The sequence below is a fragment of the Cyprinodon variegatus genome, unplaced genomic scaffold (genome assembly GCF_000732505.1).
Source record: "Cyprinodon variegatus isolate N-32 unplaced genomic scaffold, C_variegatus-1.0 Scaffold1479, whole genome shotgun sequence".
Lineage (NCBI taxonomy): Eukaryota > Metazoa > Chordata > Actinopteri > Cyprinodontiformes > Cyprinodontidae > Cyprinodon > Cyprinodon variegatus.
The window spans coordinates 95417-122913 of record NW_015151932.1 but is presented as its reverse complement, the minus strand read 5'-3'; the positions used below and the strand labels follow the sequence as shown (position 1 = coordinate 122913).

At 38.9% G+C, this 27497-nt stretch overlaps 1 protein-coding gene across 2 annotated transcripts in view; it reads left to right on the top strand.

The window, feature by feature from the left end:
• The first annotated feature begins 1055 nt into the window (after positions 1–1055).
• svep1 (sushi, von Willebrand factor type A, EGF and pentraxin domain containing 1) overlaps positions 1056–27497 on the top strand; it is a 116559-nt gene continuing 90117 nt past the window's right edge. For both annotated transcript variants that reach the window (XM_015403312.1, XM_015403311.1), the window contains exon 1: positions 1056–2091. In XM_015403312.1, the coding sequence (XP_015258798.1) occupies positions 1552–2091 (540 nt within the window). In that variant the 5' untranslated portion in view covers positions 1056–1551. The remainder of the gene's footprint in view (positions 2092–27497) is intronic.

The window sequence follows — 27497 nt, the reverse complement described above, 5'->3', positions numbered from 1 at the left end:
CGGGACAATGACTCTTAACTTGCAGCCAGAGTTCCAATGTTGCAACTTACATCGTAGCGCATCAGGTCTGAGTCGAACTGAGAAATCCGCCACAACTCTTGAAAGATGTTCACAACACATCCTTCTACATCCAATCTACACATGCAAAGCTGGTAGAAGCATACCAAAAAGATGCTAAGTCTTCAGAGTTCACCACTGCTTTATGGTAACAGAGCTCCCTGCAGTAAAACCCAACGTTTTGGGTTTAATAGGCAAAATGCAATGCCGTCTGGCTTTGTTTTGGTTAGAGATCGACATCAACAAAGAAAACTGCAGAGGAAGACAGAAAGAGACTTGACACTGAGGCAAACGTATGATGGTCTATGTGTGAAAAAGCAGACAAACCTCCACTTTAATGTACGGAACACAATCTATGATGAGATCTTCTTGGACAGGAGGAGAAAATAAGGGAGAGACGTTTGGATGAAGCGATGCAGATTTAACTGTCCTGATTATCACAGATCTGGATTCTTTTCTCCAAACCTTTACGAAAGCTTACATCTGTCTGGTAGGGTTTTGTTAGATGTGTTTAAAGGTTTAATCTGTCTCCTACTCCATTTTCACTCCTCACTGTGTTTTATCAGTTGCCCCCGATCTTCCTCATCCTGATGTGTGAAAGTGTGGACATATGGAGATGATCACAGCGCCTGTTGCTGATGAGTTTCCTGGGGAACGTCGACCGCTTGACAGGCGAGAGGTAGCGCTGACATGGTGCCTCAGTTCACCGTCTGGATGAGAGAGATTGACAAATACATGGGAGAGAGGGGGAGGAGGGGTGGGGGACACGGGAGAGGGGGGAGAGACAGAGATAGGGAAAGAGGGGGAGTTGGGAAGAAAAGAGGAGGAGAAATGAAGGGAAAAAATGACTTTACGCCACAATTGGACTGCCCCCTTTTCTCCCCCCCACCCCCCTCAACCTCTCTTAACTTTTTTCCTCCCTCCTTCCCATCTCCCTCCTCCTTCTCCTCCTCCTCTGTTTGTGTGTGTTTTAAATGATTTGGGGAGAAGAGGGGGACAAGCATTTGGAGCTGGGCTGACGGTGCAGGCAGGAGCGTCACATAGACGAACAGGAGCCTGAGAGGCTGCAGACTGGGACTAAAAGAGGACTAAAGAGGCATTGAGGGGGGGTTCTGGATCCTATACAGAGCAGATAGGTGATTGACAGCTGGACAGATAAAGGAGTATTGACTACTTGGGGGGAAGAAGTGTTTCAACAGAGTGCAGGGACAAAGATATATTTATTTATCAGGCAGGGGAAGAGACTTTTTTAAAGGGGGTTGTTCTTTTTTTGCTTTAATGAAAGAGATGGAAGGAAGCCCATATTGAATAAGGGAATCCTCATCGTTTTCTTGCAATGTTTTTAAGAAACTCTGATCTGAGTTATCCCAGGGAGCCTGCTTTCACGACAGGATACCATTACTGACAACTCCAGAAAAGACAATCTACGCTTCACCTCTTTTTTTGTTTTGGTTTTTAAAGAGCTTCAGTAGAGGTGCTGGACTCATTGACACTATGTTTTACTATTTAACAGCATCATGGACTGCTTGTCTTCTTACCTTATGCCTGCTGGAGGTATGGACTTCAGCCGGGCCGGCTGTCCAGCATTCCCAAAGACAGAAGCAGTCTCGCAGGTCTAGACAGATGTCCACCCTGTCATCCCTGTCATCGCCCAGCAACCTGTCAGAAAGTGCTGAGAGAAAAGTGGAGCGCCTCGGCCAGGCTTTTAAGCGAAACGTCCGCGTGCTGCGTGAGAAAAGCGCCTGTTTGGACCTGGTTTTCCTGGTGGACGAGTCCTCGAGCGTGGGGTCCAACAACTTCCAGAGCGAGCTCAGGTTCATTCGCAAGATGCTGTCTGACTTCCCCGTGGCGCCGGAGAACACACGGGTGGCGCTGGTGACCTTCTCGTCCAAGAACCACGTGGTTACGAGGGTGGACCACATCTCTGCGCCCAAATCCCACCACCACAAATGCTCCCTGTTCAACCAGGAGATCCCGGCCATCAACTACAGAGGAGGAGGCACCTACACCAAAGGAGCCTTCCAGAGAGCAGCAGTAAGTCTGACTCCCGGATTAAAATATCACTTTCTGTGCCGTGTCAGCAAATACATTTCTCTCATTTAAACCATGTTTGCTTTCACATAATCCCTTTATGTGCTGTCTGTGTGTGTATGTGTCAGACTGCAGCCTGCTGTGTGTGTGTGCGAGTGTCTACGCGTGCAAGGAATGACTGTGGTTTAGAAAGGTTGATGTTAATGAGGCCCTGCATGGCTTTGCTGTTGCAGCTTCCTCTAAATTACACAGCAGCAGACAGAGAGGGGAAGCTGCTTGCTGGGTAATTGTTCAGGGCTTTCCAGTGATGAAAATACCTGACAGAGCAAGACTACACAGGCATGAACAAAAACTGAGCTTAGAATTGGAATAAATTAAGAGTCAAACAATATTGTGCTTCTCGCCTCTTGAAACGTATTACGCATTACATTTTGTTTAAGTCAAAAAGCATGTGTGTTCATTGTTTTCAGAAATGTTTGCAAATAAAGTCGAAATGGCGTGGCATGTATTTGTATTTTTATTCCTTTGATCGCCTAATATAGATAATAGGAACTGTTCACTTTCATTCACCTGGGAGACTTTGGAGTCTCTCTTCCAGCTTTGCACAACTAAAGTCGGACATTTTGCACGGTTCTTTTTTGCAAATATATCTCAACCTCAGACTGGATAAAAAAGTGATTCTAAATGACTTTTGAAAGCTTTGCCAAGGATCATTTATTGGATTTATTTCTGGGCTACAACTGGATCGTTTTACAAAACAAGGATGCTGTACTTGAAACCACTGTTATTGTGGTTTGGCCATAGGTTTGGGGTTGAGTTTTGGCCTGAATTTGAAGTCATTTGCTGACCCTGTGTAGTTTTCTTCCAAGATTGTCATGTTTTAGCCCCACCTAAATTGGATCAGCGCTCACAATCCAATTTAGTTCAGGTTATTTATATAGCACCAATCTCAAGGCACTTTTCAGAGACGAGTTCAGTTCAGTTTCTCTCTGCCCCTGCTGAAAGGGAACCCATGCATGATGCTGTCACAGATTATCTCCTGTGAAAATCAAGTGTTTAGTGACGCATACGGTAATAATTTGATAACATTCGCATGGTTCTGGTTTTTCCAGAGCAGCTTCTTCCACATTCACTGTGCATTTTATTGATTGGAGAAAACTGAAATCAGGTTTTCTTGTGACCTTCTTTCAAAATAGTTTTCCTTCTCAATGAAGGCCAGATGAAGGGGCCTTGTTAGCAACAGTTGTTTTGTTAACAGATTGTCCCCAATAGTAAGTTTGGGTGGATGACACGGTCTTAGAAGTTCTGCCAAACTATCCACGTGTTAGTGATGCATCAAAAAGTCCTGTCTGGTCCGAAATCATCTATTTGTAGCCCGTAACTGGTTCCTTTAACCTTTCATGGTGTTAACAGGGAGAATTCTATGGCGTGTAGGAAAGGAAGACCCTAACATTTAACAATTAGAGGATTTGGAAGCAGCTGATATTAAAGTACTATAATCTAACCCTGCTTTAAAAATGTTTATAAAGTATCCCTGATCTGTTTGTTGGTTTCTTTGGTTGTTATGAAGCTGTTTGTTCACTGAGGTAGGCTGCTCCGACTAACCTCTGATGGCTTCACAGAACTGTTGGATTCCCTATGAGATTACATTACATGTCATCAGGCTTTAATTAGTAGTTTGTGGCCTCTGTCATACATTAATTTACAAGGGGGACGTAAGTGGCGTCGGATGTAGGAGTTTGCCCTGAAATCAAAGGATTGACGGTTCAACCCCCGGCTCCGACTTTCAGTGCCGTTGTGTCCTTGGTCAAGACACTTCACCTGCATTGTCTACTGATGGTGGTCAGAGAGCCCAGTGGCGCCAGTGTACGGCAGCCTCGCTTCTGTCAGTGAGCCCCAGGGCAGCTGTGGCTACAGTGTAGCCACATTCACGTACACACCATCAGTGTGTACGTGAATGACTGAATGTAGTGTAAAGCACTTTGGTCAAGTCTCCTGACTTGAAAAAGCGTTATATAATTACAGGCCATTTACCATTTTGGGCATTAGAGTAAAGGGGCCTGAACAGATTTTGCTATACAACTGTTTTCAAAACAAGGTATTATTTGCCCAATTTGTGTACTATTAAATAATGCTACGTTCACACCACAAGCAGCAAGAGCAGCATAAACGCGTGTACTGTTTCAATTTTGATGCTTGTTCAAGTTTAGTTCTGACGCGTGGCTGAAGCCTCGCTGAAAAAGTGTGTCTGATGCTTGTTGGGCAGAGCTACCGTATCCTTTCTTTGTAACAATGGCAGCTATATGTGCTGTTATAAGTGGGTAAAAAGTAGTTTTGATATGTTTTTCAGTGAGAAAGTCAATTTTCATCTGTGCAGTCAGTTCATCCAGATTACCATCCTGCCTTCAAATATTATTTCGCTGTCGGAGCCGCTCAGACTCAACTCCAGCAGCAGCTGCGTTTGCAGCGAGTCGCGTGCGTCAGATGCTCAAACGCTCACAACATGCTGCACCTGCTGCTCAAAATGAGCTGCGTGACCTTTTACTGCACCTTGATGCTTGTCAACCACTGACTTTGCATGTTAACGAGCTGCTCCTGCTGCCTTTGCTGCTTGCGGTCTGAACGTAGCAAAAAGGGAGGATTATACTCCTGCATCCACACACATCAAATGTCGCTTGCGTCTGGTTGCGAACCAGTTTTGCTGGTATGCTTCTGCAACATCAGTCTGGAATTTTTAGGGACGCGCAGCAGTTTCCCGCTTAAGCGCTAGGCAGAGCCTATTTGAGAACTTGAGAGAACTTCGGCAGATGGTCACGAGAACTTCTTTGGCGGCACTTGCGGGGTTGTTTATTTTTCCAAAAGAACATGTCTAAGGCATTGTACAAGTGGTTGTACTTTCGAACCTCCTCTATGAACCTTTCATCATGGTTATCCATTGTTGTTATTACTCCTTAGTTATTAAAAATGGCTTGCCCCAGCACCGAATCGAGGACGACCACACAGACAGCCGGAAAGGCATACCAAGGACCAATCACAGCTGCTTTCTGTCTGCACACTTCCGCTTGAGGTCTGATCCAGTTTGCGACCGTCCGACATGTAGTGAGGATTTTTTTGATTTACGAGACGACAGTTGCAGAGCCTTTGCGCAGGTGACATGGTCGCACACAGAGACAGATTTGACGGTTGCAGAGGCTATGTGTCAGAAGTATAAATTGGCCTTAAGCCCAAATGAAATACACGATGGTTTGTGGTTCTGATGTAAAAGTTGAAGAGGTGTGAATATCTTTGCAAGGAACCAGAAGTGGTGGACTTTAATTTAAATTTATTTGTTTTCTTTAGCTACAAAGCAGTCCTGGTAATTTTTCTTAAAGGTGACATCAATCGGAAATCAGACCTATCAGATTTGGAGCAGCTCCAAATCTGAAATAGTTGTTGCCATTCCAGCAGAGTCAGATCTGGCTCAAACCTGCCTGATTTGTCAGTAAGTGTGGCTGCTTGTGTAACATTTTACCAGGAAACAAAGGTAAATGAACCATGGCAAACTGCTAATGTTGTTAACGCTTCATCCACATGAAAACTCATACACACAATTTTTAATTTATGTGCGCATAAAATGGGGTCCAAATGAGACCTCATTTTCTATTAAAGTTTTTCTCCTAAAATCTATTGTACACGAGTTTAACAGCAATTTAAAAAGGATTTTAAATGTAAAACACTCCTTTAAAGTATTCATCTTTGTTTGTGGTCGTAATGCTAGTCTTTATTTGGGCTGATATGGGATGTCTCGATGTCTGGGAGTCCACACTGGACATTTGCCACAATTCATCTGTCAAGTGCAAACAGCTCAGCTGTAAAAGCTGCCCCAGTCATATATAGTTGCTATAAACATTTACCCCTAAGATAATGCTCCAAAGTTCAGCTTTTGTTTTTTTCCCCCCAATATTAGGAGCATCACGCCTCAGATGAATATAAAATGTAAAAAAAAAGAAAGAAAGAGTCTAATGTGTTAAACTGAAATTATTCAAGCTTCCAGTTACTTGTGAAACTGATCTGAAACCTAAGTAAGCTTTCTTTCAGCAGGTCCTTGTTCCGACCAATACCCTTGGATTAAATCCTCCATCAGAGAGCTGAAAGCTTGGCCCTCAGGACAGGTTTTTAGTTCAACATCCTTAGTCAGGTGCTGATTAGCAGACAGCTGGCTGTGTCCCAGAGTCTACAGACCTCTGCCTTTATAGGAAAAAAGCTTTTTGGGCAAACCTAAGTTCTTTATCGTTTCTCAAAACAGCCAATTGTTTTAGGTAATTAACAGATTAACCTAGTAGATCCCTGAATAGGCTCTAGGGCTCTTGGTTAGCACTGTTGAGTCAAGTTTAAAATAAAAAAATGACTTGGAGAATGATTAATGATTCTTTTTTTTCACATATATTCACCATCTGAGCAAATTCCCTTGTAGCTCATTTAATGTGTAAGACTCAGGCTGACTAACAACAGAGCTTTGTGCTGCTTACACAGAGCTGAGACAGTTTTTTTCTTCTCTAAATTAAGATAAATGAGCCTAGCAGATCCAGACCTGGATGCATAATGTTAACTGGGCTCCAGGAGCACCTTTCCAACTAATAGATTCACCCTCGGGTTTGCTGCATTGCTTAATATGCACAATGAAGTAAAAATGCAAAAAGAAAAGGAAAACCTAAGGGTGTCTTTGATTTATTATCTAATCCTATGTGTTTTTAAATTGGCTGTCTGAATAAGAATATCACAAGGGAGAAAGTTTTTTTTTTTTCCATTTGTGACAGAAAAGATGGGCCGGCTTGCTCTGAAAAGGGAAGCAACCATCACCTCTAACCAAATAAATTACTCTGCTGCTGCAGCTCATTGTTAAAATGAGATTTAGTAGATGTTTTTTTAAATTAGTGTCTGAACATACATGAGTGCATCTATAGAGAGGATTGAGTTTGTACGTCGGTGGAGAAAGACATTGTCAATGTAGGAAAGAGGGAGTGTAATTGATAATTGTGATGTAATCAGAAGAGTGCCATACTTTATCCCCTTGGCGAGTCTGGCTGTTCTAAAGGGGTTTGGAGAGCTGGGATTCATTAAGAGAGACATTTTTCCACCAGCCGTGCATGTAGAGACAGGGCTCTCCTCCAGCCCTCTTCATTTCTGCCTGTCTCCTTCTTACTCCTGTCTGCCCAGGCTGCTGTCTCACCACTTTTCATCATTCTGTGGAATTAACGCATCAACATACAGCGACGTCACAGCCATTTCTGACTAAGTGAGGCCTTTTGGTATATATTAGGCTTGGTTTGTTGGTTTAAGGTATCTGAATGTTTGACTCTGTCTCAAATAAGGAGATATACTTCACTATTTCATCCTTTTCATGAAACTTTTTTCCACTCAGAGCAGCAAATAAGCAAAAACTATTCTAACAATATAAAAGATTTTGAATTAAAGATAAGAAAAAAATCTCCCTTCTCTGTAAATACATCTATTCAGAATTCATTAGGTTGCAGAATTTCAGCTTCAGCTTGTTCAATTTCTGTAAGAAATTAATCTATTTAGAGCATTTCCCTATCTGAGCTTTGATTAGTTAATCATTTAAATGGTTGATAGAGTAATCAGCTAATAAGATAATCTTTAAACAGGGCAGTTTGTTAAATATTATTATAACTTTATGTATTGATTTTTTTCTTTTTACTGGGAGATATCTTATAGGGAAAATGCTTCAAACTCAGAGAATTCAATATTCTTCTATGAAGATTTCATATGACATATTAAGTGCATTAACTGTAGTCTGTTGCCCGATTATGAACCCTGATCAAAATATAATAACTCTTTAATCACCTGCTGATGGTACATAATAGCTAATGTTGGAGAAACATAAAGAAATTCAGTGCTTAAATCTTGACTGTTTTTAAAGTTGGGAAGAATAGATGCATGGAAATGGTTTGTAGAAAACTCTACAAAAACTACATAACTCGGATTTTTACAAAAATCCTGAAAAATATCAAAATGGTGAAGGTGAGAGAGGACCGAAACCCATTTAGTTATTCGTACCCCAGGCAGGTTTGAGTTTAATGTATATTTTGAGTTTCACCCACATTTTAACCTGGAGAGACACCTGCAGAAAACATGGAAGCTGCGGATGACGATAAGCTTGGATGATCATTTTGAGATTGAGATTAGATATGTTCCCCTGAGATCCAGACACTGGTGGTGGAGTGGAGGGCAGAGGAAAAGGAAGCCAGAAAGGGATTTGTAAATATGACCTGTAAATGAAGACCAGAAAAGTCTGTGACTGGAGAGCTTTAAGAAGAACCTTACAGGATTGTTGGTTGACGAGGAATGAGGACTTGATGTCGATTGGCTGGAGCAGAGACACAAAACGAGGTGATTGAATGCAGGTGTGTCTGGGGTGAGTCTTCCAGTTTGAAATTAAGGCTAAATCCCAAACCATTGACCAATAACCCTTAACTATCAAGAGCCCCTCGCAATGAAGTCCAGCTTACAGCCGTGGAAGGCGCCTGAATTGTACGTCGGGAGTATGAACATGAACTGGATGGCCTCTTCCCTCCAATGGAAAGGGAAATCAGTCGTACAGTCTTTTTTCTTTTTCCTAACTTGAGATTTTTTCACTGTGACGGAGATGTAGAAAACCGGTGGAACTTTTGAATGCATGTGTTTCTTCTGCCATTAGTTCGCCGTTTCACCCGCCGCCAAATTCAAGCAAGCCTGGACTGATGTAGACTTGCTATTTAAGGGCTGAACGGTCTGCTGGCCCTACCCACTACGTGGTTTGGGACGGCCCTAGTGTTTAAGGGCTGGTTCGGGACTCTGAACTTCATATCTCTTATTGCCCCCAGTAGCGCCAACATTTCTGTATGGTTTTTCATCTATAGTCTTTGAATAAAGCAAAGAAAGGGGTTTAAAGACTTGAAGTTCCTCGCCAAAAATAAATCTTAAAAATACTGTTGAAAAAATATCAAAAAATGGTCTGTGTTTTTAAGGACAGTTTGAAAGTCTGTATATTGGTAAAGGATGTCATTTCAAACAGCAGAGTAGGTATTCCTCTATACAGAAACTAACAGCATAATTTTTTCACACAAAGGGAAATAATGGAAGATAAACTGAGTGAAAATTGTTTGTTTATTTTCTTTACACATCAACAAAGTGTTTTGTTCTGACAATAGCCTCAGTCCTGTAAAGCGTGGGGAATACCAGCATTGCACAAATATCTTCAGAAATACTTGGCCTTGCTTCACAGAACTGTTATTCATGCTCCTCTGTCTGCTTGATCTGTTGTTGCTGCACTTTCTTCTCCAATTTTCCCCAGAGGTGCTTTGTTGGAGTCAAATGAGGGAACATACTTGGCCAGGACATGCATTTAACTTTTTCTTCTTTAGGATTTCTTGTGTGATTTTGGCAATGTGCTTTAGTTGTTGTCATGGTGTATTTTTCATCTTTTGATAAGGTCTCCATCAATATTTGGATGCTCATGGTGTCATGTGTCAGTTTCATCTCAATCAAGAGCTTTTCACTTAATTGAAAACAGATTTCTGAGTAAAATAACCTACATTAATGTTACTTTAGAAAGATTAGGACTTACTCTATAGGTGTTTTAATCAAATATTAAAGTGGTGGGTAGAAAAACAGAAAAGACTACAAGTTTTAAACTTTCCTTTTTCACAAATCTCGACATCTGGTCGGATCATCTGGTTAGATCATAGTTTAACAAAGTGAAGTTTTGTACAGAGATCCAGTATCAGGAATCTGTGCCTTCAGGACACTGCAGCTGAAATATTCACTATCCTCACTACTTTTTTATTTACTTTAACAAAACAAAAGACTAATGATTTCCTCATTAGAAAACACAAGGCCAAACAGTAAACACCTTGAAAACATATCTACTTCTTATTTATTAAGTACTTCTTTGCCAGGATGATTCACATAGTTACTCGAAAAAGTCCTTCCTGTTCTTGATGTGCTCATTTTCTTCCATTCCCATGAATTCTGATAAATGCATTGAGAAGTTGTCCAACAACCTGGTCTGACAAATTGAAAACCCAACTGAAGTTATAACTTCTTCATTCTAAAGAAAAAACAATTTCATCTTTTACACTATTCATTGTTAAGTTACTGTCTGTAAAGCTTCATGTGTGCTAGTTACATTTTTTAAGTGGATCGAGTGAAAAAAATGATCAAATGTCTTGAGTAAAAACTCAGATGGCAGTGTCAAGAACCAAAAACATTTATATATTAAATGCCCACACCACTCCAATAAAGAGGATTGCCCAACGGCAAATTGTTCTCAAACCATCCACTAATGCCTTGAGTGTGTTTTGCAGTATGTAATGCGTCTCTAAAAGAAACATTTATGAGATTATAAGGCATTGTGAGTCTGAGTTTCATCCCTAAATCTACTCTACATGGTTGAAGTAAAGGCTTTTTAAAGGCCTGTCAACTTCATGGAAAACACTGCAGGTAATCCTTTTTAATAATGGGAAATTAAAATTGAATAGAACCATCAACAAACAATTGAAACCTAGGATAAATAGTTGTCCGGTGTAGATAGCATATCTGCCAGGGGTCCTGCACCTGCCGACGATGTCACAAAATGGCAACGCCACTCAGACAAACTGTATTGCACTAATTTCTTCAGAATTAAATCTCTTCTGGAGTCTTAACTTATTGTTACCTAAATGTCCTATTAGTTTATGTTCCATTAACGACCTGAAGGAGCCTAAAGTAAAAAGCAATCATCCTTGAAGGGTAGTTCTGTGCATTTAACAGACAAAAAGTCTCTTTTTATTCTTTTTTATAAAGATGTGAGGGCAGGGGAGGACAAATGGAACATCTTAAGAAATTCATTTAGTTGAGAAGAAAACAACAATTATTCTACTTGTAGAAAATGGACGGTTGTAGTGTCATGTTATGCTGACATTGGTTTGGCTTTATATGGGTAATTGACTCACCTAAAAGAGTCTAATCTGTTAGCAAATGAGCAAAGCAAGCCCCCGCAATACTTGGCTCTGCCCTTTATACCATGGTCTTGTAGGTACTTAGTTCACCAAATATAGATCTTTTCAGTTTTGCTATTCATAAGTTAAAACTTCATCAATTATTAGAAACACTAACACTACAGTTGCCCCCGACTCGGCAAACAGACATTATGTTATTACAGTTGTCCGGACAACCACAATGTTTTAAGTACGTTGCCAAAATGATCGCTGACATTCAGCCAGTAATATAGTTTAACATCTCTGTTATGTGCAGGGCCCAGCAGATCTGACCACCGAGCAGATATAATAACTCCACCGGAACGTTTCTCTGCAGAATTTGGAGTTCCTATTTTTTGGTTTAAGGAATAAAGCCCAAACACTGAGAGGCAACCACACTCCAAACCTTCCACCAAACCCGCATTACCATTCTCCTGAGACCCACCAAACCCTGTCACAATCTTGAATGTTTTGCCTGGACTGTCTTTGGTCTCCGGGACCTTTGAGCCTGGCTGTTCCTGTTCTGATCTGTTTGCCTGATCTGACTTCGGACTCCGGGACCTCTATTCCAGCATCTGCGACACTGTGGGTGGTTTCTGCCGCATCTTGTTGGCAGCCCACAGGTTGGATTCTAAATCGTTCTCTGGTTAAGAGAACTTGTAAACCAGGTTAGTGACTTTTGGCCACAACCTTTCTCTGTTAGATTTACATGGTCACTAACCTGTGTTTCCTCCCTCCAGAGTTTCATGCATCAGATGCCCTGTTAATTAAATGAATGTTTTTTGAGTAATCCCACTGTCTGTTCTGCTTTGAATACTTGGTCATTCAGGTCAGAATCGTGACAAACCCAGGTTATGTCAAGAGATTGTCAACAGAGAAATTTGATTTGTCAATCAGAATCACAAAAAGGTGGAAACTTCTGAACCCAAGGGGTCTCAGCATGTGCTTTCTCCACTCTGTGATTCGGTGCATATTACACTGTGGATCAGTTCCTATATTCCCAGTAGCGTTCCACCTGTTATGACTTAACTATTACTGAGAACTGTCCACAAATGGCATCCTGTTTTAATACAGCATTGGAAGTCACTGAGCTGCTGATAGCAAACCCCCTGTCTCAAGTGTAAAGCAGTCTTGTAGGTCTGCAGCTTGAAGAGGCAATTTTGGAAATAGAGTGTGTGTAATGCAAAAACACTTCAAATCTTCCATGTTATTCCTCCGGTAGCCAGAAATCTTGTGGAGATGACTGCATTCACAACTGTTGCTTCTTATGGTACATTGGTTTGGAGAACTCCTTTACTGTGAAATAAGACGGAACGTTTTAAAAATGGCTTGTCAGAAACCTCCAACATCACTTTTTCTGTCATTTGTCTTCATGTTAAAAATCCACCTCTTGGTTGACCTAAGCTGCCAAATAAAACCATACTTGGTCTCTTCAGGAAAGTCTGGCTTTGGCAATGGAAAACAGTTGGCGGAACCAGCCTTGTCTCGATGTCAATCTGTCTTCACAGTTGCTTGAGACAGCAGGGCGTGAAAAGCAAAGATGAAAGATAGACTGGAAAATGAGTGGGGGGGATGGTGAAGATGATTGCTCCCAGTCATGTTTTCGGGTGACCGTTTCTAAGCTATGTTGCTACTGGACTTTAGCTTAAAACAGGCATTCCTGACAACACAAGTATTTTTAGTTTTCATTTCATCCCCCATGTTTGCCAAGCCTCCTTCATGGTTTGTGTCTAATGTTGCTTTTTAATAGTTTTCTATCAACAACGTTTTTTTTCCTCCTTGGTACTCTTCCATAAAGGCTAGAATTGTGAAGTACACAACCAACAGTTATAGAGCCATGACGTTCTTCCACCTATGGACTTAGAAGCCCTTTGGGCCACTTGCCTTATTGTCCAGTGTGTGGATTTATGTGGATGCTAATGTCTTGTTAGGTTTGCACTGTTGCCATACTTCTTTCCTCTTTCTGAACCTGAAATGTAAATGAAATGTTTAAAGCTTGGGGGATTGTTTTTATAACCTTAGTCTTTTTTAAACCTTCAACCCTGACCTCTCCAGTTTGATATTTGGTTTTTGAGACAGTTTATTTATTTAAAAAAACAAAACTATATTTATGATTTGTCTTCCATTATGCATTCCTCTTTGTTGACTGTTATTAAAGCCCTAGAAAATACTACAAAGGGTTAACATTTTTATGAATATATTTGCAAGGCAGGAGCATAGTTGCATTTAACCACTTTAAGGTTGCATAGTCAGATATATATATTGCCAACACAATATCCGTGCGCACAATGTGAGAATCACATGCAATTAGAATATCCCTGCAGTAGACCCTACACATGAAATAGGTTAGCCTGGTATAATCCAGACTGATCCCTGTAGTCACATTTGAATCCTACACAGCATTCATGGAAAGGCATCAGTGGAAAGTATTCGTTTTATTGTCATTGTTGCCAAGATTTACAGCAGTGGTGCTCAGTTTTAATGGCTTTAGTCACTTGGTCGTCCATGAGAGCAACTAAAGGAGACACGATTATAACAATAGGATCCCACTACAGCTTCTTCATTTGTTTCACAACTGGTTGAGTCAACTGATAAATAAAACACTTGCCAAATCCATTTGGGATGAACTAGCAAACATCGTTCCGATTCACAAATGCACAAATCTCATTCTATTGTTTGTTTTAAAGTTTTTTTTTTTAAAGAAATCGAGGGTATTCCAGCTAAAGCAAACTAAATACTGGAGTCTGCACGTACATCCACCTGCTCAGCCATCTTTGCTGTGCTTCAGCCTGGTGCCTCAGGTGGATGTTATAAATGTTACTGCAATCGATTGGTTTGAAACATTTCTGTATTCGAGACTAATGCTTCTACTGTCTTATAGAAATAATCTTTTTCAATAATTTGTAAATTCACAGATTTCAGAACAATTAATCTTGTTTGCAAGGTAAGAAAAGATTACAGTGACCAGGATCCTAAAGGCAACAGTGTTAGAAACACAGTGAAATTGGAAAAAGACTGATGAAATGAGGTCAACCAATAAGGTAATGTCAATTTCTAATAAGATTTTCAAATATTGCCTCAAAGAAAAAATACTTTTTTATGATTTATGCATAGAATTATGTATATATTATTACTTCTTTTCAGAACTTCATCAAAAACTTTCAATATCCATTAAGAATGCATCTCTGTAAACCAAGAGTAAATACATTGAATGGTTTTCTGGAACCCGTATCTCCTCCCAGTGAGCTGACCTCATTTCTCCTCCTCTAGCTCCTTTTTGTCACCTTATCCCCCACAGAAACAGACCTCCCATGAATACTTCTCAGGAAACGAGGCATCCTCTTCGTCAGCTTTGACGCATTACAGTCCAAACGTGAAGTGTTGTTTTTCAAAACATTGCCGGTTGGGGTGAATGAGGCCTGTGAACGTCCTGAATGGTTGCTAAGCATTCATGGCTGTTATCACATGATTTTAGGAATTTTGTTGCAGATTCAGATTTGCATTGTTATGTATTCTGGCTTGCTGATTAAAACCTCCATCTATAAAGAAGAGTCAGTCAAAAAAATTTGAATTTTATTTATTAAACAAATAAGGGGAAAAATGCTTCACTTACAGGAAATAAAGGAAAGGTGCTTCTCTTTGTTCTTGTGCTTGTGGCTAGACAGTAATAGTGATTAAAACACTTTTTCCTGTCTGGAAAACTTCCACTTCCAGACATCTCTCTTTAAATCACTTCCTCTCTCTCATAAGCTCTAATTTTTCCTTCATTTATCCAACTGCATTCTCCTCTTTAGTGTCAGGCCTCTGGAAAGAATGGGTGAGACTGATAGCATGTCTATATGAGTCAAATAAAGCAGTTAGAAGTACATAAAAAGAATATAGATGGTCTTTTGAAGTGGAATATAACATCTCATGTTCAAGATTCATCTCAAAATATGACATCTAGAGTCAAGCATTGGCAACTTACACACCTGTTTTTATGATATTGGGCATTTTTATGATATCATTTCTCACCAATATTTGTAAATTCTCCTAATAAGCATATTTAAAGATCATCTGAGAAGGCCAATTGTTAAAGGTTTGGCCATGTTATTGATAGAAAGTGGATAGTTCTGTTATGCAGTTTAAGTTTCATGCAAGATTAAGTATTGTTCTTGGTCTGTACAATTACTTGCATTTCAAAACCAACATAAACCCATAAAAACATTGGGTGCATGTCTATTACTTGTGCTGAGGTGAAGGTTGGAAAGCTGCTCAGACTCTTTCATGGTGATCGGCTCTGTAGACTCAACATGAACGGGTGTTCTCCATGTGCGACTGTATGTTTTGGGCTCCGAAGGAAGAATTAGTCTCAGGTTTTTCTCTGCTTGGCTTCTCTTTCTTAATCTCTACTTGTGTTTTCTCTCTGAACTTTGTTCCTCAACCACAAATATGTTTTTCAGGGGAACTTTACTGAACAGTTCTCAGTGATCATTTTACTTTAAAGCTTTCAGTGTTTATCTTTTCAGGGTATTAGTTGCCTCGTTCATTTTTACATTTCCAACAACAGTAATAAAATTCAAGTTTGGTGAGTTCACTTCATTTATTGTTTCCTTTCATTTATTTTTTTTAGGCTTAAAAATAAAAATAAAGAGGATTTAATTAGAAATATGTCATTCAAACTAAATGTGTGCTACTTGTATGACATAAATATAGCCTACACAACCTAATAAAGCAAGTGAGAAAAAGAAAAGAGAGCATGTTTTAAAGTTCAGCTACATTTTCTTTATTTGGTAATATGGCTCAAATAACTTAACTGCATTATTGTGTAATTTTGTTTTTTTCAGGCAACTTTTTAATGTGGATTTTGAAGTTTCATATTAGAGTAGCTTCAAAGCATTAGAAAAATTCAGATAAACTTACTAAATTTTTGACAACGTTTTTATGCTCGCTGGATTTGGTTTTTGACTTTTTGGAAAAAGAGTAAATGCAATGAACAGTGGATAGAAATACAATTGTCTAATAAGTTCTTCGATGCTGAATATTTGCCTCACAGGATGTCCTGAATGCAAGCATTAAATTCGTGTTTCTGTTTTGACTTTTCTGTATTGCATTTAAATCTGCTAAAATTAGCTGACATGGTAACATTAAGTGCAACTTCCCTAACTGCAACACATTCGTGACAACCTTTGTCCATCTGTGATATATGCCCTGCATTAGTGTACTATCTCTGCTTCTGGTGTATTAGAGTCATAACATGAAAATATGGATATTTAGTGCTTAACATCACCTGGTTCATGGACTCTAAACCATATGAACACACAACTAATTTACGTTTAAAAAAAACAGCAATTATAAGGTTTGCTCAACATTTGCATGAGAACTGGTTAGATAGCTAAGCATGAAGAAAAACAACAGTCTTCTTCAAGGTTTTTAAGTAAAAGATACCTTAAAGGATTTTGTCACTATTTCCCACCACCTAATTGACTAGTTGTGTTACATTTTTCTACATTAACCAGAAAACTGTTCCTAAACTGGCACTTTATTTCACATATTTCTATTATGTGTCTATTCTGTTATAATTCTGTTTTTTTTACTTCTCTTTTCTCCTTGTTTTTTGTACAAATGCATTTTTGAGTGCATAGTTGATGTAATTTCTGTATGACAATAAAGAATCTCGGTTTGATGCAACCTAACATACATATAAAATATAAAGCTTTAAATATTTATATTTTGTATAATACCTTTAACTGCGATATGGGCAATATATTGGTTAACTAATCAATTTTCTTGTAGCTGTCACCTTGCATGGATAACTTTGCACTCCTTGAATTGTTCTTCACAAAAACAAAACAAAACACAACTCTGCTCCCCTTCTGTTGTGGTAGAATTATCTGCTATTCGCTGCAGTGCAGAGAGGCCAGGAACCCCCCAGAAATACTATAATCCCTCATAGAACAGAAGAAAATAAAATAAAATAAGCCATTTCCTTGAAGATGCAACAGATTTTACACCGACTTCCGCTTTAATTACACCTCTGTGATAATATAACAAGGCAAATGTTTGAAATAGAGTTATACCTATTTAAAGGTATAGTGGAAAATGTTCTTTTTCTTGGTGAATCATCGAAATAAGTGGTCCTCCGAAATGTCAATAATTTTGGTGATATATTTACATAAGGCCGTCCTACGTGTTTGTCCCCATTTTCACTTACTGGTGGTGAGTCTGACATAGTGGAACAATTGCAAATCTTCTTTTGCAAAGTAAGCTTGTTTGAGCAATGCAAACAGTCACTTTTAAACAGAACGTGCACAAGGAGAAATGTGCTCGTGCACGCTCTCGCACACGTTTAATAGGCGTTCCCTCTCGGGAGCGTGTACAGGGCTGTGCATGTGCATTTTTTTGGACATGGGGGCTCTTTTCAAAAATTCGTGAAAAATCCTCCACTATGCCTTAAAAAATAAGAAGCTGCTTTACTTTACACAAGGATATACCTAGTTTACTCACACTGACACTTTATTTCTGCACCCTCAGTAGCCCTTGCTTGCTCTTTGAAATTAATTTACAAGTTTAGTACACCTTGTATCTGGATACTTACTGGCAGAATAGTTGAAGAAATTAAACCAAGTTGGAAGACAAGTAAAACTGCACAGCTATTCTCTCTGTTCCTGGTTCTGGCTTGGTCAATGTAAAACATGTCTTCTTTTGTTTTTCTTTAGAAAAGGGCTATGATTGTGAAACTGTTAGGAAGAGGGTTTTTTTTTTTACAAAAAAAAAAGCCTAAGATTTTCTACATTGGGGGTTATAGATTTGTATTTTTGGGGTAAGGCAGCCAAATTATGCAGATCTAATGATCATCTTTCCTTCTGACACAATAAAGAATGCATCCATGCTTTTGGACTCCTTAAATACTCCAAGGAATTATTGTAACCTTCCTTTTTTTGGCCATGACATTAGCCAGTTCTCTCAGACCTATGGGGATTTTTTTCTAGACCTTAAATATAATGGCAAACACCAGCAGCTGTGTTCCCTCCTAATTAGGCCCCATTAACTCAAAATAGATGCAGTTGGACTTTTTGTTAGGTTCAAATCCTGACACTTTTAGCAGTACAGCTTTGATCTCTTAGAGCTCAAGTCCAAGACTTAGATGAAAGGACACAAATATGTTTGTTAAAAGGAAATAATTTCTTTCTTTTTGCTCATTTTATTCCCGGAGTCTGGTTAAGTTTATGTCACTGGAAAACTACATGTAGCCCAAAGAAGGAAAAGAAACAATTTTCAAATCGCTCTTAAAGATAACAAAATGTGGAAAACTTGAAAATGTTCTGAAATTAAATCTCCCCCATATTTAATTTCTGTTTAATTTTTTTTCCCTTTCATTCTGTGTGTCAGACCTAATTTTCCTGCCTCAAAGTTATGCTCCAGCATTTTTCAGCAGACGTCAGTGTTTGTAGTATGTGGTGGTTTTGGATGCTTCAGTATCCCACTTGGCCTCTGAGCCAAGACTCCTGTGGTCAAAAACTGGATTTTGCCCTGACCAAATCCACTGATTCCAGCAAATGATATGGTGGTGATTAAGGTAAAGGTCTACTTATGTTTGTACAATATGTTTTCTCCAATAAAAGATGACAAATAATTAGATATGGTCCTAAAATACGTATTCACCTTTAAAGTCTTCTCTAGTTAAAGGAATTTATAGAAAATCAAGATCAATAAAGAATAAGGTGCTGTAACTATTGAAAGCTGTTTTTCCTTTTTCTTTGTTTCCTGTTAAATGAGTTTCAGTCACATATTTTCATCCTTTAACTTTGTACCAGAAGACTCGACTGTCTTCTCTCTCTCTGTGTTCTTGGCTCAGTTAACTATATTAAATATATCAAACTATTTCCAGTGAAAAAATAGAATCTATCATTGCAGCCTGTCTAATAGTTTACATCTACAGCTCATATTGGATTTGAAGAAAATAAATCTACAATGGGGAGTTTAGGCCTTTAAATTCATCCTAAGAGAGAGATTGCCAGACCTGCTGAGTTTAAATTAAGATTGCAACTCTTGAGTCACATATCAATAAACACACAAGAAATCCGTTTTTCATACTGTGATTGAAACAATGTGTTTTTCAGATATAATTATTGGGGTAATAATCAACAGTTGTATATATTCCTCAGGTGAATGCTGGAAAGTTATACACTTTACTTCCACAATCCTGACGGCTTGTTCTGAAAGAACACACACAGGCCTCAAGATAAAATCGCGGATTCGGAATGAAAAAGTAAACTTATATGGGAAACAAATTGCATGTTTATGTGAAGCTTTGATCTGGCATGCTAGCATTACTGCACTGATGTGTTCACTGACTTTTTTTTAGCTTGCACAGTTCAGGCAGAACACTAAAAGTTCAACATGCAGAGACTACAATGTTGCATTACAAGATGAGCTTAAGTACCATTATCTTAATTAAAATAACGAAAGAACTCAAACAATTCAAAGTATTATTTATTATTTATTTTTTTTATTTACAGTGTCCTGTCTGGCAATGTGGCAATAAGAAAATTGTCTTGATGCCAAAAAGAGCCCAACAGATTTTACTTTCACAGCAGTAGCAGTATGGCAATTTCCATATCGCTCCACTTGTTTCATGCATACAAATTGCTTTATTATAATTATGCAGGGAGTTTTACAGTTTATATGGACACTGCAATGTAAATAGAGCAGAAAAACAGAAGAAGAAAAGGAAAAAAGAAAGAGAAAAGATGAAAGAAAGAAGAGAAAGGAGACAATGACAAAACAAAGTATTATTTTTTAACAGTTTTATCTCAGATTATGTTAAAAAGTCCAAACAATTGTCCTGAAAAAAAAATCGTCGCTCTTTCACTGCGTGTTTGGGCGTTGATCTTCATATTTTTGCCACATTAAAAAATTTGCTGCAGTTCTGTTCCATCACACATTTAGATTCTCCTCGACTTGATTTTGATTGATGCCGGTTCTGTGGAAACCTGTAATAAATTGTAAAAATGAAAAACAAAAAAACAAAACAAAAACAAATGGCAGTCAAATTTAACGAGAGACATGGGCCGTTTCTCAATTCACAAGAACGCGAGTACGGTCTAGTGTCCTCGCCAAGTATGTTCTTGACAAGAACACAGGAAAGTGTGGAGTTAGGGAGAATGTGAGTACGCAGCATAAATACGGGTCAAATGGAACAGAAGCGTACTCGTGACGTCATCACACGCTCAGCAAGTCTGGAGCTGCATTTCAACTCCTGGTATTATTTGTCACTAGATAATAATAAATTCTTACTTTTTCAATTAGGGGGGGAATAATAGTTAAAACAGTCAGACAAACACAAATCAAATGAACATTTTGCCAAATAAAACAAAAAACTCGCTGTCAGAGCCAGCGGTCCTTCACACACGGCTATGTGGAGAGAGGGCTTCTGCGGATGGGCTAAGATTAGACCTGGCTGCCGCTACCCTCGGAGGTCCGCTGGATGCCGCGGTCCTCTCAACTTCGGAATTTTTCTTTTTAATTACGCGTTAAATCTGTAAACGTTTAACTTAATACTCTCAGCTCTGTGAGAGCTCCATCGAAAGGTGCTGCTGCCGCAGTGCTTGCTGGGACAGCTGTCAATCTCAACAACGGACAAGTCTGCTCTGATGCATACTGGGTAAAAATAGGGAGGGGTGAGAACAACATCTGGGGACTTTGTCCGTTCTCGGTCTGCTGTTTTTGTGAATTGGAACAGTACAAGGGCTCCTACAAAAATGTTGTGAAAAGAGCAAAGATCTGCAAATAACTTCTGGTTTAAAGTGTTTTATGTGAATATTTTGAGATTAAAAAGTATTAATTACATGGCCTTTTGTTTTGTTTACACTGTTCAAACCAAATGCTTTGATTTCAAGAGTTCCTGTAAGTAAATATACCTGACTTGTTTCTGTTATGTTAATTGGCTGGACCAAAATGAATGAAAGCTGTATCTTTCACTAAATTCCCTTGCGGTGCCCAATATCTGCTGGTGCTTCACAGTAAATGTTCAGTAAGAAATGGGTGCATCATCCTTATGTGAGATTTATATATAACAGCAATGGGTCATATGAAGGTTGTTTTTTTACAGCAAAGTATATCAATTAAATTAATTTATATAGGGCCAATACACAATACATATAATCTCAAGGCACTTGAGACAATACATTTAGATTGGTTAAAAGTCTCTATCAAGGAAAACCAGCTGATTGCATTCAGTCATTGATTTGCAGGACATGCTGATGATGAGCGGCAAAGATTTTTCTTTTCATTTTGTTAACTCTTTAAAAATCCCTCTAACTGAACATGCATGTAGCAAGAGTGGAGAGGAAAAACTCCCTTTTAACAGGAAAAAACCTCCAGCAGAACCAGCAAGAAACAGCCAGGTAGACAAACTCTGTGCCAGTTCCCATGAAAGGGGATTAATGAGAGTTAGTCATAGCAAAATAAAAACAGGCCCAACTTTAGCCCAACTCTAGCATCTATGTCTAAAAAAATGTGTTAAAGGCAGCAGCCCAACTGATTTTTTCCAAACTGGAAAGAAAGATCAGACCAGAGTAAGCTACTTTGACAATAAAAACTACAGAGAACATTAATATAGTGTTCCCCAGCTTTGATGCAATTGGTTAGCAAGTTTGGCTGTTAATCGAAAAGTTGCTGGTACAAGCCAACCCAGAAGGGAGGGAAGGATTGGCAGCCTAGTGGTTAGGGCATTGCGCTTGGATACAAGAGGTTCAGAGTTAAAGCCCCACTCACATGGATTGCCACTCTGGGTCCCTGAGCAAGAGCCTTAACCCCCACAATGCTCCCTGTGTGACGCACAATGGCAGCCCACTGGGATGGGATGGGTTTCTTTTGTACTTGTGATGATGTAAAGACAATAAAGTTTAATTCTATTCTGTGAGTGGAACTAACAACTACTGTAATGGGAGAATAGAGAAAGAAGCAGAATGATAAAAAGTGGTCCCTATGTCTTCCAGCAGCCCAAGCCTATAGCAGCATAAACATAGAAAATAGCTGAGGATAATCTAGCTATTCTGGACAAGGCATGAGAAAGATAGAGCCAAGAAATTTCCTTTCTGAGCTCTTCATGTGGCCACAGCCAACCCTTCTACCCCATCATACCTGCCTCTGGTAACTGCATAGAGATTAAAGGCACAGATCTCACAAATCCTTTAAACACATGGATTTATTTTGGCAGCTTTTAATTGAAATTTACCAACAGTGTCAAAGATTGGCATGCAAAGAAACCAAAACTATTTCAAAGTGCCAGCAGTGGCAAGCTAAATAACAGGTTTTTATGAGCTAAGGCGTGCAGGTCTATTAGGTAACCACTTGCTATGTTGAGGTTGGAGTTTGAGAGTGCCAGATTCCACTGTGCTGTTTTCTTTGGTGAGTGAGTGTGTGTGCATGTTTGTCTGTCTCAGTTGGTGCAAATGACTAAAAGCAGATTACCGCTGTGACTGTATTGACCCATACTGACACATACTTTGTTCATTTTAAACATTTTCTGTGATTTTTTTTTTTATTTATTTTTTTGGCATTCCTCACATCTGATTGTGCAGGATTTCTATTTCAGAGACCAGTAATTGTGTTTCCAAATGTAGACACAAGGTATTCATCTGCTTTGTATCAAATCTGCTCATAATGAAAAACTGAGGACATGACAGGAAAGCTCACTAACAACTGAATGTGTTTCCCAACAGCTATGTATGCATTTAACCTGATTCATTATCTTCGCTGCATCTTTTTTATCCTTGCTGACAGAGCTCATTAAAATAATACCCAAATTTATTTTTGCCGTTTCGTGTTTCTGCTCAGTTCTCATGTTGTAAAGTTTAGTGTAATTTCGTTTTCTAACATTGCAACAACAGGATAAATGGTTATAAGCCCATTCATAAACACATGCTACAATTACTAAAGTCTTATGTTTTGTTAGAAATAAAATTTTAACTGCAGGGGATGCCAAGACCAATAGAACTCAAGAAGAAGAAAGGAGGATGCAGCCAAAGCAACAATTGGAGAGTCTGGAGCTCAATTTTAATTGGATACTTTAAGCCAAATGGAGTAGCCAAATCATTCATTTTCATGAGAACTTTCTGCACCCCAGTCTGCAGTGAGGATCATGATTCATCACACTGTTGCCATTGTTTATTTCAAACTCAAAATTCAGCCTTAGAGATGGTGCGGCGGCTGTTGTGCGTTTGGGCAGTGAGGTAATGATTGCTTTGTTGCAAATCTTACTTAGTTCATTGGACGCGATGCATTCTGGAACATAAGACCATTGAATATCACCTCTACACAGCACATATATATCCATCAATATGTGTCAGGTTTTCCAGCAGAATAAAACAGCAACTTCAAGGGAAAGTAAGTCAAAACAAAATCAGAGTATGGCGAGTTCAGCAAGCACTTTTGGAAGAGATAATTGTAGGTTTATTACTGAACTATGGGAATGAACAGACTTGTCCTTTGCACATAAACATTTTACGTTTCACAAAGGTGAATCATCTAGTAGATATAAAAAATGATGCAGAAATGTTCTAACCGCCTGCTGGTAAGACAAGGTTTGTGGGTTTTATGGGAGGACCCTCCCAGGGAAAGAGCTGCAGTGCAGAGAAGCCCCAGGGAGCTGCAGCGACAGGCCCACAAGTACACAACCCCAAAAGAGAGAGGTCTGAGGAAGCCTCTGTAGGTTGAATAATTATTTATTTCAGATAAACTGGTATGCCCTATTATGCAATTCTTTGTGGGTTGGTATATATTACAGTGAAACACAGTCGGCAAATCTGAGCCTGCAGCAACACTTTTCCTGATCAGTTGTATGCTATCAGATGTTTCCCTGCATGATCTTCAGGTCTGTTAGCCGTCTCCTTTTGTCCTTGCCGTTCAACTACTAGACAGCACTACAGATTAACAGGTTTCACACTAGTAATCATCAAAGTTTCTTCTTAATTCAACCCCTTAAAGCTACAGTGTGTAATTTTCAGCGACATCTAACGTCCAGACTGCAGACTGCAGCAACATGAAGATCTCCCCCCCACCGCTTCTCCCCCCAACAGTACGGCGAGCGTTACGGGACAAAATGTCTTCCCCGACGTCCGCATCACCTACCTTCTCAAGTGATGAGGTTTGTTTACATAGATAATTTTACAGATAGTATTTCATTAGTCTGTGTAGGGTATAGATTTCAGTACCATCTCAGTTCATCTCTCTCAACTTGCCATAGTTACTTTCGAGCGTAATGGGCGATCTCGCAATCGCTAGTTTGTTGGCTCTGCGCTGCCGTAGCGCAAAGATGTCTGCCTCCATGGCTGCGAGACCCGCTCCTATGTAATTATAAATAACGAATTCTAAGGCAACGCAAATATTAAGGTTAAGAGGCTGAGCTCGTAGATGATGATAAATAACATAGTTATGTATAATATATTACATTTCTGACTGTATATCCCAGTAATTATTACACACTGTAGCTTTAATGCCCAAATCTTTATTATTGTATAAGTACTTCTACGTCTAAATTATTGTTTTAAAAAATGATCCCGCATGAAATGCTGAGGCTTCGCAAAATCGATGCGTGCCAGCAGGTTCTGAAACAGCTTCTTCCCCGCTGCCATCAGACAGCTGAACTATTAAGAAAACTCAAAATTATGTCACTGACTCTGCATCAAACTGACAACGCCAAACCAAAACACTGCATAATTGCACCAAATATATTTAATGCTCTGAACGTCCAAATCAATGCATTTTTTAAATTTTTTTCTCTCCTAAACTGTGTACATTTGATCACTGCTGCACTTTAAGAAATGGAAATGTCATGAAAGCTGTACAAAATGAAATTTCGTTTTGTATACACTCTGTGTATACAAAATGACATTAAAAGTTGACTAAGTCTAAATCGAAGTTGAAAATTTTCTATGTATTTTTAAACTAAACAGAAATACAAGTAGTATACAAATTTTTGACAGCCTTTATAACAGGTAGTGATAACATACACCAGTCGTAATGGAAATAGAGGTTGCCAAAGGTTGCTAGTCCCACACTTAATGTGTGATAACTGGGGGAATTCATGTTATCTTGGCTGTGCATGTAATACAAAACATTTGTTGCATATTTGCAACAATGGGCATCAAGTCAAATGGATAAGGGCGTATCCTTTTGTCATTGAGGGTTTGCCCGTGCAATATGTTTCGCAAAGTCTTAATAACATATATTGAACATCAGTTACTTGAACTTAATGGTGTTGTGGGATAAACCGTATAGTTAGTGTTGTGGTCCCTGCTTCTTTTTCACCATCCTGTGATGCGCAAGATGATCATAGCGAAAACTTTTAAATTATTGGGTAGCATAAAGCAACTTAGTGGTTGCCAAATTTGGAACCGTTCCTTGTAATGAGTTTTGTGTTCTAGGAGCCGTTTTCCTTTCCCAACATTTTGGCCAAACACACCCCAGACAGGTTAACAATTATCTATGCTTTGTTGCTTCTGTAATGACGAAAATATCCTTTGTGGTTTTGGAAAAAAATGAAGCAGAAATGTTTTGTTTGATGAGTAAAAAAAAAAAAAAAACAAACAAAAAAAAGATCAAGCTGAAGTATAGTATGCATATTTCTGTCTCCCTCGTGCAGACGTCTTCTCTGTAAATTACAAATCCAGTGATCGTCATGGAGAAAAGATCTTAAGTGTGTGTGCCCACAACAGTTCAGGTCTGCTGAGTGTCCCAAAGCTCCCTGGTATAAGAGAGTCTGATCTGAAGTTCAAACCATGTTATTTCTTTTTAAAGCTTTAGAAACAGTCCCTGGGAAGCTGCTTTTATGGGTGATGGAGCAACATGTCCCTCCTGTTGCTAACTGATCACAGGTCACAGATCTGCAGCTTACATCTACAAGGCTGAGAGAGAATTTTAACTTTATTTTCTCTGATTGCTGCCGGCTGAGATGTAGGACCATTATAGACGTTCAGAATCTAATTAGATTGGGTTTGTACTGCTGTAGCTTTAAACTATAAGAGGGGGAAAAGTGACTTTGAAACAATAGCTGCCTTTACATTAACCAATAACTTGTGCAAATTGTAATTCCAAAAATAAATTTGCTTTTTGTCACATTTTTTGATTAAAGGTTTTTACGATTAAGTGAGTAGGTTTTTCTAATATTTCCTCAGAAACACTTTTCCTTCATCACAGCAGTCACATGACCTGAATGTGGGCCTTATTGCCTTGTCAAAAGACAATAATGAAGAAGACAGGAAGTAGTTGTGGGAGGATGGCAGCAACTAGAGCTGTGGCTGAAATATGGATATATCTTGGTTGTTTACATCTGCCACTGCTTCACATCAACATATTCACATACAGTTTCATAGTTCTTTTACTTTATTCAATGGAAATACGTAAAACTTTGCATTTTCAAAATTAGCAGAATATCAACCTATTTTTGGCCACGTTTGTAATGGTAATGCAGCTGATGTGACTTATTTAGTGAACCGGTTCAAAAGAACTCATAAAAAACTCTGAGAAGAAAGAAAGGTTGGATAAAATTTGTAAATTGTTACTGTGTTTTTTTGTTTTTCATTTTAAAAAATTAAAGTGAAAACTAACAGAGAATTTGTTGTTTTGATTTGAATTTGATTGCAAGGAGTAAAGGAGTTCTTTAGGTCATAAAACAGGGGACCAGATCCTCCACTTGATGCATGCGACAATGTCTGTTCAGACAATATTTCTATTCAAACTGATTCCCTTTTTTCAGTCACTGGGTTTTTCATCTTTCTAACATTTTCTAGTTATCATGGAACAAACTGCAGTAAGATAGATCGAGTTCATAGATGTGATGGGTAGTTTACTGTTACTTATGTACATGCAAACAGAAATCCATAGGTGAATTATTCATGTTTTATTTATCTTTACAACTACTCACTGACAGCATCTTTATTATCTCCTGCAAAAAAGTAAATCATATATGAGTGAATTTAATTGTTTTTTTGTTGTCAAACTCTTTATGCACTACTGCAACCCGCTCTCCATAACTTGTCACACCACATAAGAAAGCTCAACATATGTCATGGTGCATTTTGGGTAAATGACATATGAATGGGTTGTTTTTTTTCTGATTTACACCCTGACAGCATCTAATTACACAGAAAAATCTGTATTTACTAGTCTTTTCATAAAATATGTTTATTGCCCATCATGTTGAGAAGTTGAGATCAGTCACTTCTAATTTTCACATCTATTTCAAGGCAGCGGCTATCCCCATCTGGGTGGCCCACTGTGAGTGGAAACCAGTCTGCTCACCCTGAATGTGTCAGTCTCATGGCTCCATACTGAGGAAAACTGCAGCACGGAAAGTTTGCCGAACCTCAGTCAGTGAAACAGAGATGGTGTTTATTGGAAGCATGGAACAAATAGAACCGAGGCTTT